This window comes from Passer montanus, unplaced genomic scaffold (assembly GCF_014805655.1).
Source record: "Passer montanus isolate IOZ18808 unplaced genomic scaffold, ASM1480565v1 scaffold5, whole genome shotgun sequence".
Classification (NCBI taxonomy): domain Eukaryota; kingdom Metazoa; phylum Chordata; class Aves; order Passeriformes; family Passeridae; genus Passer; species Passer montanus.
In genome coordinates this window covers 1,493,357-1,508,860 of record NW_024369929.1, presented here as the reverse complement: position 1 = coordinate 1,508,860, position 15,504 = coordinate 1,493,357, and the positions used below count along the sequence as shown (strand labels likewise).

Genomic DNA, 15,504 nt, shown 5'->3' with positions numbered 1-15,504 from the left:
GCAAACTGGGTCAGGACAAACCAAAAAACCCCACGCTTAGCATGACCCAGCAGGGGCAGGTGCACTGACAGGGACTAAGCACACATGGATGAGGATGTCTGGAGAGCTACAGCCACAGCAACTGCCTGTTTTATCCACCCTGGAAACTTACCTGGGGACTGCAATGTCATTATTTTCCCTCTGCCTTCCTGCAAGAATGGGTTTGTAAGAGATGCAGGGAGATGAATCCCTGAGTAACAACCTACTGGGACCTCACCCAGCTCCCAGGCACCTTGTGCTGGATAAGGGTCAGGACAGGGGAAGCTTGTTGCAAACCTGATTAATCTACTGACTGAAGGTTATAAGCATGGCCTGTATCCAAACACGTGTAGGATGGGATAAAAATAACAGATTCCACAGCTCAGACTCTTTTCTGTGGAAATCAATGGTTACTAGGACACTGGCCCTGGTAAGCAACTCTTCACTCAACTGTGGGGCCAGGAATGGGCTGTGGGAGTCAAAAGCTGTTTCAAACCAGAGCAATCTCCCAAATTCCAATCCCAGAGAAAAAAAATGCCCATTTCCACAGAGCAAGGCAAACAATCCAGTACAAGGCAGTTACTGGTAGGGTTTTGATGCTCCCTTCAATACAGATCCCCCTCTCCATACCAGTAAATGCCTTTCAGAGCCACATAAAAGAATTTCCCAAGCATCAACCAACATTTCATACCCCAGCAGGAGGGCAACTGGATCAGCATCTTATAATCAAGTGATGCACACACACACAGTGGCTCTTGGGACCCAGTTTAATCCCAGCACCATGCCACCAGCACCAGCAGGCAGCACCAGGAATAAGTCTGGTCCACTCAGTGCAAATCCCACAACCAGGTGAAATACATACAGCAAAGGCTACTGAATGGCTTTGGAAAGCAGCTGTGGTGGAAGCTGGGGGCTCCACAGGCTGGCAGATGAATCAGGGACTTGCCCAATGGCACTTGGCAGGAAGCCTGGAAGGTCTATTGAGTCTTTCAAAGAAACCATTGTGTTGGCCACAGCAGGATTTCAAGGCTCTGGCACTGTGGGGCTCTCAGCTGACTCACTCCAGCTGCAAGGAGGCTTGTCCAATTCAAATTGCTTTCTAAACCAGTAATTCAGAGTATTCGAGGAACTGGACACAAAGCACTAGCCACTTTTTCTTTGGGCCTTCCTGGAGCTGCAGCTTTGGGGCAGAAAAAGCCCTGGATCCTAAAAGAGACCCCTTGCAATTCAGTAGCCTTTTCAATTAAAGAGGGATTTCCATACAAAAGCCTGCTGGAAAAGGAGATTTGAGAAGTGTATTCCTCTTGTTATGATTTTCTTTTTCTGACTTTTTGGTTAGAAATCCCAGAGCTATAGAGCTGTTCTGGAGAGACCTTTCCTTCCATGGTTATTCTTCTACCTGCCACTCCAGCAAACCAGAAATGCCAACTGATTTCCAAATGTGTTCTTTTGCCAAAGGCAAAGTACAGCTGTACAAGTGCCTTTTGGGGCAAAGTCCAAGTGAATGAGGACCCTCACAACAATGGCAGGGGGAAGAAATTTTTTTCTCTGGATGTCTCAGGGCAGTCACATCCAGTTTTTAATGTCTCTGTATGGAAGTCTCACTTTAATATAAAAAAGTAGCTGAACACCCATCCTTCGGCTAAGAAAAAAGGAATATTTCTTGCACCTTAATACAGGAATTATGATGAACATTCACTTTTCTTTCTGCAGTTCAAGCAAGTATTAGAAATCAAATCATGCAGAATGAGACTGTTAGATCACTTCAGGGCTCTTGACTGATTAATTAAGTAGTACATTACAGGTTAATGACGTGCAGACAGATTCAAAAAAGTGTTTGGTCAGAGCAGTTTAATGCAATGTAGTTTTACCTTCCTAAACTGGAGGGAGAGAATCTGCTGCTTGATAAGCTAAGCAAAAAACAGCATAAAAACCATTAGAGAGAGAAGCACGGAAAGGAGCTGAAATAAACAAACCGTTACAGAGACATATTAATGATGAGTCATTTTGCAGAGGTCAGAGTTCCTATTAAAAGAAGGTACAGCTGCCTTAGGCTGCCTGCCAGGACGAGCAAGCCACATTGTCAATTGAAATCAAAGGCTGTAAAAATGAAATGGTCGTTAACAGCAGAGAATCAGTGTCAGGACATTTATACAAGTAGGTTTCCAAGAAGCAGCACCTTGAGCCTTCCATGCACCATCTGCAGCATTGTGCTCAAAGCAGGCAACTCCACCACAGGAGACGTCCAGCCCAATTCTCTGCTGGCAAGCAGCTGGCCTGAGCTGGGTGCCCTCTGTGCTTCCAAGGACAGCTCCTGGGAGAAGCTGAAAACTCTCTGATCACATTGCTTTCCAGCTTGCCAATCAAATCACTGAGGTCTGGCAAAACATTAAAATAAAATAACAGAAGTAGACTTGACAAGAATCTACAGGTTTTGCTTTCTTTGTGGGAAGATGTAGGAGCATTAACCAATTCAGGGAACAAAATCAAACACGCAGGTCCTGCACAAGACATCTGGATGAGCTACTTACCAGTGGTCACCAGCTCTCCCAAAGAAGCATCTTCAGGGAACCATGTCCTACCAAAGGGCCACACTGCTGGACTGTGGCAGCAGCCCCTTGCAGGCTGTAAGAAACAACCTCTGTGCATTGATCTGCAGCAGTCAGGAACAGTTCCTCAAGCCCTGACTCACCCACATGGCAATCAAAAGTCCAAAACTAACAGGGACAAGCTAGTAAGCAGCATGTAAGCTCAGTGATTTAATTGCACTGAGGTACACGTTACACCTATGCAACAACCTCACCATGCAGCCTTGGAAATGACTGCAGCATGGACATCCCCTCTGGGATGTACCAGGCCAGACTGCCACACCCCTGCATGGAGAGAGATCAAACCTTTCCAGCCTCCATGAACCACCAAAGTTCAGTGTTCTAGGATGGTGCTGCAGAAGACAGCAGAAAGAACCATGTGGAGGGCCACGTGCAGGTGCACCTCTTCAGGTCTCCTACTCAAATGTGTGAGTCCCAGTCCTGTGGAAAACAAAAGGACTCCAAGTCTTGCCCTAAAAATGACCACAGAGAGACCCTGAAAACTGGCCCTGCCAACTGTACATTACACCTGTGGAGGCAGAACCTCCACGTGAACACTGAGAAAAAAAAGTAGTTCAGCTTCAAGTCCAGACACTTTGCACAAATAATTGCATATTTCCTTTGAGAAGAAAAATCTGAAGGGCTCACTGACTCTTCTCCTTCAGGAGAGCAAAGACAGCAGAAGTTTTGGGCTGTTGCTCAGGAGCAGCTTTAACCCAACAAACATGGGTGGCACTTGGCCTTTTGGCAGCAGCTTCACCCTCTCCACCCCCAGCCACAGACTCCTGGTCCATTCCCAGTGCCAAGTGCTGGTCATGCAGCCAAAGGATGTGCACATTGGGTGTGATCCAGCTGGGGAAATCAAGTGCTCACAGTAACAGGCTGAAGATCACTCACCCACCTGATTCATCCTTCATGTGCTGTGCTGGTTTCTCTTTTCTTCATGGCTTCTCATGGGAGAAGCCAGACAGAGGAGCTTGTCCTTTGAGCTGCCTCCTTCCACCTCCTGCAACATCCCTGTGAGCTCCGTGCCCTTCCTAGCACTGCCAGGCACAGCTCTGCATTACCTGCCTTACTGACCAGCACCTCACCTTGTCCTCAACCCTCACAGACACCCTCAGAGCTTCTGGAGCTCAAATTGTACCTCGTGCTGCTCTCACCCCATCCTGACCTCCTGGGGATCCAGGTTCCTCCTCCCAGACTCCTTGCAGCACAACCACCCCAAGGGATCCCAGGGGCAGAAATATCCCTGTGCTCTGGGCTGCCCCCAGGCACCTCTGTCTGTCTGGAAACACAACCCACTGGTTTAACTTGTCTCAAAACATTTTGCTTACCACTGCAAGGGAAAAACATCTTTTTACCCACCAGGAATACTAAAGACCTTCTTAAAAGGAACTTCCCAAATTCCTTACTAGCTAGAATGCTAGTGTAGGCAGTAGTGTGGTTTTAATCATGATTTCTTGCATAAAACAAACAGGGATGTGTCTTGGCTTGGACGTAAAGAAAATAGCAAGAGTCAGAACAAAGGCTGCTTGTGCCATGAACCCATTGTGCTCATGGATGTGATCAAACAGTAAGCACTGACAGTGCTTTTTTTTTAATCCCCAGTATTAAGACAACATGGGCTTTATTCACTGCACATCCTGAGACAGTGCTGAACACTGAACTGAGGGTCTCTTGAGGGTCTCTCGATATTACCAGAAGAAAAAGGCCATCATGTATTAATTGAAGTTTAACCTCAATATGCTAAATTTGCTTTTCAGACTAGAGCTTTAAGCCCCAGAGAGCATGATCAAATTGTGGATCCTGCAGCCAGCAGAGCCCTGCCTGCAGGCAGCTGGCGCTTCACTTCAATTACGTCCCAGCATATCCATGTAGAGCTGTGACAGCACAGCTACATCAGAACCCAACCTACCCTGCTGGAAACGTGGGGCTCCTGAGCAGGACAGCAGCTACTCCAGCGTGCTTGCTCTGATCCTCTCTGGGACTGGGCTGTCTGTGCCCTGGGCTCCCCAAGGACTTAGCAGCACACACAGCACAGGGCTCTGCTAATGAATTGCAGCATCAGCAGTGGATGTACTTCCCTGGAGCAAGCTCAGGGCTGTTACAGTTACTGGCTAAAGGCAAATGCTGATGTTATCCTGAGGAACACATCTAAAGCACTGAATCAAGGCCTCAAGTATAACCCTTCCTTCTATTGGAGAAGTGGACTTCAAAAACATCTGCTCCAGGCAGTCCAGCACTGGTGGGATGAAGTGAAGCCCCCTCAGGCACCTCCCATTAATGAAGAGAAGCTCAGCTTTTTATAAGCTAGTTCTGAAAATACACAACTGTTCTCAAGTGCTGGACCACAGCACTATACCTCTCCACCACATCCCCTCTACCAGTCTCAGTTCTTTGTTAAATTTAATTTTATCACATGCTTTCAAGCTCCTTTGGCCATTTATCATCCTCATAGGTTTTAGCCCTTCAACTACTCCTAATTTTCTTTGGAAGTGAAGACAGCCTTCGTCATTTTTCATACACTTGCCAAATTTCAGTCTTGCAAGGGCAGGAGGCAGAACTGTCAACACCACTCACATTTTTAACCACTCGAGTTGATGGTCTGGGCTGGCATCCACTGGCACCAAAAAGTTAACTGCTTGAAAAACATAGATTTTCAGTCTGGCACCTTTTTTAACCCTCTCATGCAATTATCCATTAAATTACTCTCTTTCTGTATTTCTTATCATTGAGATAAAGAAATCTTTCTCCTTCCAGTGCACTCCTCACATGGAAGTGAACAAGGGCTCAGGGGACCCTGAAATAGGCTTAACAGTGGCTCCATCCTCATATGGACAAGCACCTGGACTCGAGCTGCTTGAGCTGCAGCAGTGATCAATATTTTTCAGTGCTCTCCCACAGCGTGAAAATTGACCCACACAAGCCGTCCAGTGAAGGAAAAAAAGAGAAAAATGTGCCCATGACAGCAAAGCTGACAGGTCCAAGTTATGTTTTGAGAGAATCAGCATTGCACCAAGCTCCTCAGGAAGCCCATGGAGAGCCTGGCAGCCTGTACATCCCAGGAGCTGGATAGGGGGACTGGCAATTTCCTACAGACATTCCCCCTCGCTGGCTCTCTGATCCCTGGCATTATTGGGCATGTTTTGCACATGCAGACTTCCAAAAGTAAGGTTTGCTATGAACTTGCCTGCCTTCAAGGTTAACACTACTTGAGACAAATACAAGCCATTCAGAATCCCACCCCAGCTGTCAGCAGAGAACCCTTTTCAACGTTTAAAAGCAAATACTGAGGCTTTCATGAAGGCATGGCTGTGCTCACAGCTGCTTTCCTGCCACGTGTCCCTCTCCTTATCAAGCACTCCCTGCACACACAGAAGGAGCGTGCTGGTGTTCATACACCATGGCAGGAGCTATCAGCAGGCCCGTGATAAAGCAGCTCTGAGTGCTGTGTTGCTGTACAAGACACATTGTTATTTCACAGACTGGAAAACAGATGTATTGAGTCTTTGCTTGTCAAGGTCACAGACCGAATCGATGCCAGAGATGCAGAAATGTGGCATTTTTTTCTGAAGGTAATTTACTTTTAGCTGAGATGAACACAGATTTGTGTATAACAATTCAGGCTAGATTTCATTAACAGAGAAGGCTGAAAACAATAAATTAAGGTACACATTCCTGTATCAGCCTCTGTAATGCTCTGAAGATGGCTCAGATTTGTGTATTTTAACTCTGAATTGTTGCTGCCTCTATGGCCCAAATTAAACTTAGAAACATACCAAGGAATGAGAAATGGCCAAAAAAAAAGCAAAGTAAATATTGGACAATGAGATGCCCAGGAAAGGTGACATCCTCCTGGCAGGTTACTATGCAGAGAAAAAAAAAAGAAATTAAATTGCCTGTAACAGCCCTTCCATCTTCCTCTTCTTGGACCAGGCAATGCTGTCAAGTGTGAGACAGTCAGTGTGAGATAACAACCTCACTCACTCAAGATCTTCCTCCCCTTGTCCAAAGAGAGCAAGGGTAGAGTAGGTTTTAATTCTATCTCCTGGGAGCTGCCTCTGCTGTGGCATGAGAGGGGGCCTGTTTGGAGATAACCACACTCTGCCCTCCACAAAGTGGTGTCCCTGGCCTGGGAAACATCCCCTTTCAGGAGGTTTCCTGAGAAGAGCACAGTTCTCACATGTGATATACTCTGTATTTTTATAGTGACCCTGAAGGGCATCGGCTCATCAGCCTACACACTCATGTCCACTTGGCTTTCTAGGGGATATGGACATATGGACAGGAGGCTACAGGAAGGGAGCTGAAAAATCTCCCTTTGGAATTGTTGAGGATTGTTATTTGGAGTGCACAACTGCTGAGCAGCCCCACTCAAAGCAGACACCTCTGTGCAGGGAGTTACAGCAATGGGAAACAGCCACCTCTGTCCTACAGGTCACAGGGTGTGCAGATGAGTCATTGACGCCCTAAACTTTGCCTTTCCAGTAGGAACTGGCTGTCCCTCCTTCCAGAGTTTGAGACACTTCCATCCCACAAATCAAACTGACTGAGTGCTCTCAGCTGCCTCAGCTGGCATCTGACCAGGGCTTGCAGCACTCCTCGCCAAAAGCAAAGTCCCACTGGACATTACAGGTACCCAGCTGCTAAAGAGGGAACACGACTGAACTAAACCTGCTTTTCAGGAACCAAGGGCTCCTCAGCTTCCAGCACACTTTATTATAGCAACAGATCTTTCTCCTTCATTTGATATTATGTGCAAAGCAAGAGGGACAAGATTGGGAATGGTTTCCAGCCAGAAGAGCCAGGTGGCAAGGCCCTCTCCTGAGCTCAAGTGCCACCCTGAGCAGAGTTATCCAAGAAAAGATCAGAGGCAATGTCACTACACTCTATAAATATCTGTATATGATGTAGCTATGACAGTAGAAAGATATTCAAGCAAGGAAGCAATGCTCTAATGAGACTGAGGAGCAGACAGCTGCATTAGGTAAGAGGTGCAAATCACTTCCAGCAGAGGTTTGCCTAGCACTGAGATGAAGGTTTTATATAAAATTGCATCCCTCTGCACAATACACTCTCCAGACTTGCTTGCTCTTACAAAAAGGACATCTAAAAAGATGTCTTGAGGGTTGTGGCCCATGAACACAGCTAAGGTAGACCCTGAACAGGACTCACAGCTTCTCCTTATTTATTTATTTGTGAAATAATTACTTGCTTGAAATAATTGCTTTGAGACATAACAGGTTTGTTTAAAAAAAAACAACCCCAAGAAAAAAAATCCTGTCAGCAGCCAGAGCAGAGGCCATAAGCTGCTCCTGACACTGTTCAATATCAGGGATGTTAAAAGACCAGCAAAGGAAAGACACTGAGTTGTTTGCTCACACAGAAAATCCTTACAAAAGACTAGTTCCCAAGGGCACAAAGAGTAAATACCCTGAGTATTCTGTTTAATGAAAGGATGATGTTCTATCTATGGCCATTTTCAACACCTCTATTCTTCTGGCTTTCTTAGCATCATCTCTGGAAAATTCTACAAGGTAAAACCCAGAAAAATCATGTTCTGGTTACCTAATTCATATCCTTCAAATTACATGATACCCCTTTCCTCCAACAAGATTAGGGAGACCACGTAAGACACCCAAACTGCCCTCAACACAGAATCACAGAATGGTCTGGTTTGGATGGGATCTTAAAGCTCATCTTGTTCCATCACCTGCCACGGGCGGGTGACCTAGACCAGGCTGCTCTAAGCCCTGTCCAACCCAGCCTGAAACACTTCCAGGGATGGGGCAGCCACAGCCTCTCTGGGCAGCCTGTGCCTCAATACCCTCACAGGAAGAATTGAACCCTAATAGCCCAACTAGCCCTGCCCTCTGTCAGTTTGAAGCCATTCCCCCTTGTCCTGTCACTCTAAGCCCTTGTAAAGAGTCTCTCTCCATCCTTCTTTTAGGCTGCCTTCAGGTACTGGAAGGCCACAACTGGGTTACCCAAAAGCTTCTCCAGGATGAACAATTCCAGCCTTTCCTCATAGCAGAGGTGCTGCATCCCTCTGACAACCTTGCTGCCTCCTCTGGACTCGTTCCAAGAGCTCCATTCCTGTGCTGGGATCTGCAGAGCATAGCGTGTTCACAAGTCACCCCAGAAGCAGGGATTTCCAACCTCACTTTCTTTTCTTAAAGATCTCTCCATGTCTTTGTGTACCTCTACCACGTTACTACACTTTCTGCTGCTAAAAGAATCAGTGAAGAGAACAAGCAAATATTTTAGTTAAACATACTCTATATATACATATAAAGTCAGGAACAGAGAAAGATGAAAAAAAAATGCCTTTTTCTTTGGATCAGAATATCTATTTTTGTTTCCTAACCACTACAGTAGCCTCCCACAGCAATCCTGTGTGTGCATCACTTGTCCCATTGCCTTTGTTAGCTTCAAACCCAGCAAATCCAAATCCATTCTGTGTTAAAGAGCTGCTCAGCGTTATCTGCTCTTCTGCATGTTGCTCATCGTGCTTTTCAAGTTCTCCCAGGTAAGCTCTCCAGATGTTCCTGGATTTAATTAAAGTCATAATTGCTTTCTGAAAGTCTCCTTGCTGCACCATTACACTAATTTGCTTCCCAGAATTGTTATGATACATTTTTTAATTACGACATAAAAAGCCACACTTCATTCAAGCCCTTGCCCTGCATTTTAGACAACAGTTTCCAAAAATCCCAGCTCAAGTCTTCAGCACTTGTAGGGCTCTGCAGGGAACCAGACTTCTATATGCCTCCTCCCTAACTCATTAGGGAACCTAGAAGTTGCCATGAACCCAGGGAAAGGTCAATTTTGCCATTTAGCGATTATTTAGTCACTGCTTCTTACAACAGAAGGGGCAGACAGTGGATTTAAGAGACAAAATTAAATTGCCTTGCCACAGGCTTTGACGATCATGTACATAAGTGGTTGGAGAAATGATTGGAGAATTTGTGGAAATTGAATGTGCTGCTGATTTAACTGGAGCAGCAGAGTCCCTCTGCCAGCACTGGGCTCCCACAGACGGAAATTGGGGTGCAGCCATGGCAGCACTAGGTTGAAAAGCTCAAAAGGTTCAGGGCTCAGAGCTCTGTAGCCATGGCCAGATTTACCATGCCTGAGCCACAGCCTCAAGTGGTGGTACAGCCATAATACACCAGGAGCACTGCCTGCAGGGGGGCTACAATGCTCCTTGCCTCCCCAACAGAAGAAACTTCAGGAATCCAACTGGGAATACTGAAGGTATTTCTTGCTGGATGGATGAACTCTCCTTTACGGTTAAACTGATTAAAGCTGCACTTTGAGAGCAGAAAAGGAAAATAAAAGTTAAGCTGTAGGCAATCCAAACACCTCAACAACTTCTTTATTAAAACCTCTCTCTGCTTGAAATCTGCAGAATGGAGCCACTGGGCTCAGTTAAGAGATTTCCAGTCCATGGTATGATCTGAGGCTGCAGGCTGTGGACCCCGTATGGACATTTGGTGGTGCTGAAGATGTCACTGTGTGCAGCCAGTCTGTGATTAGCTCACACCCCAGCACGACATGATACCACCAGAGAAGAACTGAATTTAGGCAACTTCATTTTGGCGTTACCCCAGTTTTAACACCTGACTTCCAAGCAGCACTTTTTTATCTCTTTTGGTCCTGCATTTATTTTTATGAATGTCTGACTCCTTGAGGCATCAATGCTTGACACGCTGGAAATGGATTATTTATAAACCATCAGCAGGGAAGAGGCACACTCATTTGGAGAGCTCATAGACTGAAGAGCATTCCCAGTGAATTCAAAGCAATTTCAAGGCTTTTTTGAGTGCCTCGCACAATCACTGACACCTTGGGCGCTGCTGGCACATTACCCTGTAATTCTGTGTTTGCTAACCTCAGTCAGGCTCAGCTGACAGCATGTTTATCATACCTTCCCCCTGCGAACAAAGCCTTATTCCTACCCCAGACCCTGTGCTGGAGGCCATTCCTGACCCAGGAATGCTGATCTCATTGCTGCTCAGCCCCTATCTACAGTGTAGAAATGCCTTTTTGACAATAAGATAAGGCACCCGCGCACAGAGCCCAGCGGGCCCCTCGCTCTGTCTGGTGAGGCACTTCACTACAATGAAGGCAGGAAGGTCAGGGCTGTTCCCTGAGTTTAACTGGAGACACTGGTGTTTGTCAGGATTTCATAAGGACAGCTTGGACTGAGACTTCCCTGGGGTCTGCAGCTTTCTCATGAGGGGAAGAGGAAAGGCAGCACCGATCAATCTCTGGTCTTTGGTGACCAGTGACAGGACCTGAGGGACCAGCATGAAGCTGTACAAGGGGGGTTGAAATAGATTATAGATTATTGGATATTCAGAAAGGGCTCTTCACTCAGAAGGTGGTGGGTGACCAGAACAGGCTCCACAGGGCAGCAGTCACAGCCCCAAGGCTGCCAGAGCTCCAGCAGCATTTGGACAACCAGCTCAGGCTCAGCATGGCATTGATGGGGTGTCCTGTGCTTGGCCAGGAGCTGGTCTCGATGATCCTTGTGGATAGGACATTCCACGATTCTATTCTATGATTCCACCACCACTTCACACACCCGCTCAGCCGCACACAATGCACCATGCCCACACCGCCAGCTCTCTTTGGGGAGGTCAGGGACTGGTCTACAGCACACACCAGCTCCTCTGGAGAGCCCGAGCCATGGCTTGGCTCTCTCCCCTGGAGCAGGCCCCCAGGGACGGCCAGGCCCGTTGGCCACACCACTTCCAGCCGGCCGGCCCCGCGCTCCCTCCGCGGCCTCACGGCTTGGGCGAGGGCCAGCCCGCCCTGCCCGCTGCCCCCACGGCCGGCGCGGCCCGCTCCGTCCCCGCCTGAGGCCGGCGTGTCCCCCGCAGCCCCGCGCCCGCTGTCACCCGCACCCACGGCAGCGGCAGCTCGGGGACAGCGCCCAGGGCAGCGCCTTCCCCCGGGCCGGCGCTCACCTGTTCTGGGGCCGGATGCCCAGCAGGTAACTCCGTCGGTCCGGCCGCGAGGCCCAGGCCGCGCTCTCGGCCTCCTCCGCGCCGTCGATGTGGCTCGTTCCCCGCCCGTAGAGGCCCGCGAGGGCCCTGCGGGTCGAGCTCATGGCCGGAGTGCGGCTGCCCTGCCCCGCGGCCGTGGCTGCCCTGCCCGTCACTCAGCGCCGCCGTTTATAGACCCTCCGCACATGCCGCTGTCAATCGTGACGCGGGGCCGCTGCCCGGCCTCCCCGGGCCGGCTGCCCGGCCTCCTCCTCCTCCTCCTCTTGCCATCGAGTCCAGCTTTTGAGGAAGAAGTGAACTTTTCATTAGAACAACCGCCCCACCACGGGGGATTTCTCACACCTCAAAGATCTCTCTGGTGACCACTGACACAACCCAGCGTTGAAGTTGTGTCAGGTTTTCGCTGGATAGCAGGAAAAGGTTCTTCCCCAGGGGATGGTCGGGCACTGAACACACTCTGCAGGCAATGGTCACGGCCCCAAGGCTGCCAGAGCTGCAGGAGCTTTTGGACAACGCTCTCAGGCACAATGTGGGGTTGTTGGGCTGTTCTGTGCAGGGCCAGAAGTTGGACTCAGTGGTCCTTGTGGGTCCCTTCCCTTCCAGCTCAGGTTATTCCGTGATCTCTCAGGATCAGCTCCAACATCCCCCACTTCCTCGCAGGCACAAGGCTCCCACCCTGCCTGGCTGCACCACTCAGCATGGGCATGGCAGTCACATCCTCACACCAGGATCTCATGACTTGGCAGCTTGTTTTTTTTTTACCCCAGAATGCCCAAGAGAAAGTCTGTGATGGTATTTATTCAGTCTCCATAAAAAAAGACAGCACAATAGAGAGACGTAAAAGGTGGATACATGTCACAAACAATTACTAGCAGTGATTTAATGCCAAATGAAAATATAATGAGTAATAAAATGGACTTATTTTCTTGTTCTACCTTTCTCTTGCCTGTCAAGTTGTTGCATCATGTGCTGCACACATGTCACTGGTGGCACCACATCCCTCCAGCAGTGGAATGATGGATGGAGCAGATTCACTGTGGATTAGCTGCCTGCCCATGGCTGCACAGCAGTGATTGCAGCAGGAGCAGGGAAATTATGGCAAATTGCTCCATTCCAGGAAATACAACATGATTAGAGCTGATCCTCCTGGGGCAGGAGAGGCAGCAGATGTGGCAGCAAACAGCAGGACAGGTGATGGATCAGGTGGTGCAGGACATCCCTGATTCCTTTTCCTCTGCAAATACTGTGATTTGGAATGTGACTTTGGATAGGGACTGGCACCAGGGTATGCACAGACACACAGAGTGTGTGCATCACCTGTCCAGGTGACACAACAGCGGCAGATGATCACATTATCAGGCATGAAAATTGCAGGTTTTGTAACACCAGAGAGGATATTTGATCTTGGCAAATGCAAAGGAGATGGACCTCCTAAGACATTTGGAAGTGGTCCTAGGAAATATGGAGAAGGGTGGTCCCAGAGGGCTGACTGAAGGCCTCACCTTCACCAGGCAGTGAAACAACAGACGAAATTGCATAAAACAAATGTAACATGATCCATTGGGGAAACCACAATACTCATTTTCAATAGGCAGCAGTGAGCTCTGTGTTGGCTAAATGTCACTTAGAAATAATCCATCTCAAACAGAAAACGGCAGACCCCCTCAAAAAAAACCCAAACAGAACTCAGAGAAGGGCAGCAAGGGCAAGCCAAGGTCCAGGCTGGCTGCTGCATGAAGGACAACTGTGTGGACTGGGACTCTTCAGCCTGGAAAAAGCTACTGAGGTGCCCATGACTGAGGAATACACAGCTGAGAGGGGCAAGGAGAACAAGTCAAATTAGCAGGAGGCAAAATAAGTGAAAAGGAGATGCTTCCTCCCTCCCCTTGGCTTTAGGCTACAACCCACACATGGCTGTGGCTGTTCAATGTCAACAGGGATTAATAAAATCCACAGGACAAATCTGTGGAAAGAAAATCTCCTGAGGTTTATGCAGTATGAAGACATTACCTTCAGTTCAAGAAATGCTTGAGCTGCATAAGAATATTCAGTGTGTGCATGCCCTGATCTCACACCCTTTGCTCTGCTCTGGCTGCTGCCCAAATGTGGGAGGCAGGATGCTGGGCTGGGAGGACCCAAGCTGGCATTCTCCTGATCCCATGCCTTTCTGTGGAAAGAGAAAGAGGATTTTCAGGTCCCACAACTTCAGGAAACCTGAAGTCCCAACATATGAATTACACATTATTTTACCATGAGCCCAGTCTCTTGGCGTATTGATCTGAGAGAACAGAGCCCAGACCAGCTAAGAAGGGTGTCCAGTACAGGTAGGTTTCTGCTTTGGGCCTGGAACCCTGTCTGATTTCAGATTGCCAAATACGGGAAAGACACTAATGTGATGGATCAAGTCCAGTGAAGTCCACCAAAAAGACTGAAGGAGCTCAGACACCTAACATAGGAGAAGAGGAAACTGGGATTTAGGCTTCAGGGAAAGGCTAAATGGAGACCTCCTTGTTTTCTTCACTACCTCATGGGAGGGCACAGACTCAGAGATGCAGAGTGATGGAATGAGAGGCCAAAATGCAAATGGCAAGGAGGAAAGTTCTGATTAGATATTAGGAAAATTACTTGCCCTGTGAAGGGGATCAAGCAGTACCACAGGGACCCAAGAGACACACAATCCCCATTTTGTGTGACAGTGTCTGTGGATGGGACAGGGTGCTGAGCAGCTGATTGACATCCTGCTCAGAGTGGGGGGCTGGACCAGAGAGCCCCAGAGCTCCCTTCCCACCCTGGTCATGTCATGGTTTGGTGCTGCACCCCATCAGTGGAGAGAAGCCTGGATGGTGAGTGCAGGTTTAGCTCAGATGTGACGAGAAAGAGCCTGCTGTGGTGTTTGATCCTCCCCCTGACCTGCAGGGCTTATATTCCTTTTCTGCCCTTTCAAGCTCTGAATGGTTCTTGTGCCTGTTGCCTGCTGAGACAGCTTCCTCTCACAGCATCTGCTCTGCCGTCAGTCTGCTCGGAGAGTGACAGTGCCCTCTGCTCCTGGCTCCGGGGGAAACGTGTTCAGCTGCTGGAGCCTGAGCCAGCCACAAACGCGGCTTCAGATCTCGTTAGCAAAGCTTTCTTCCTCTGCCTGCAAATCCAGCACCGACTCGCACAGTCACAGATGTTTTCTCACTCCTCTTGCACAATTTATCCTTCCTTTTCCCATCCTGCACCCTTAAGTTCCTCCCTTTCTAAAATGACAGGCTTCTTCCTGCACTCCAACAATAAGCTCTCACCTCTGGTTCTTCCCCAAATATTAATGGGTGGTGCCAGGGCAGGGCTCTGACAGAGGATGAGCACAATGGGTTTCCTGAGGAGGTATTTTGAGGAGGATTCTTTCTCTCAAGCATGAAGAAACAGTCCACAGGGAACACAGCAACCTCTAGCTGTTTGAAGAGATTCTGCATCAGCCAGAAGTGTCATCCTTAGCTATGGGAGAGTGCTGGGGTTAATTTAATGATAATTTTTATTAGCTATGTGTGTCGCATAGATAATAACTCTGCAGGATAGACGTGCCACAGAGCTGCTGCCACATACTCAGCCAGAACCTTCATTTTCAATCTTTTATAGATACATTTCCAAATGCCTAGCTGGACCCTGGAGAAAATAGGAAAAAGAAGGGTCTGTGTGATCTCAGACAGCTGGGGAGATGAGCACAAAGGAAGGTCCTATGCTATGCATCACCTTTTACTGTATCCATGGAAGGAGAGGACCAGTCCTTGTTGGAGCAGGGATTGCTCTGGGTCAGGTTGAGTGGACAGGGTATAGCAGGTTTTCCTGCCTTTGAAATGTAACTATCCCATTCTGCACAAAGGAAAGGACATGGAGGAAGAAAG

At 48.3% G+C, this 15,504-nt stretch overlaps 1 protein-coding gene across 2 annotated transcripts in view; it reads right to left on the bottom strand.

Moving 5' to 3' along the window:
• Positions 1-11,775, bottom strand: part of ALPK3 (alpha kinase 3) — a 32,778-nt gene extending 21,003 nt beyond the window's left edge. Inside the window, exons 1-2 of one of the 2 annotated variants that reach the window (XM_039723433.1) lie at positions 11,582-11,775; positions 1,890-1,928 (exon numbers count right to left, since the gene is read on the bottom strand). In XM_039723433.1, coding sequence (XP_039579367.1) covers positions 1,890-1,928; positions 11,582-11,724 — 182 coding nt within the window. In that variant the 5' untranslated portion in view covers positions 11,725-11,775. The remainder of the gene's footprint in view (positions 1-1,889; positions 1,929-11,581) is intronic. The other variant, XM_039723434.1, reaches the window with a different exon arrangement.
• Positions 11,776-15,504: the final 3,729 nt, after the last annotated feature.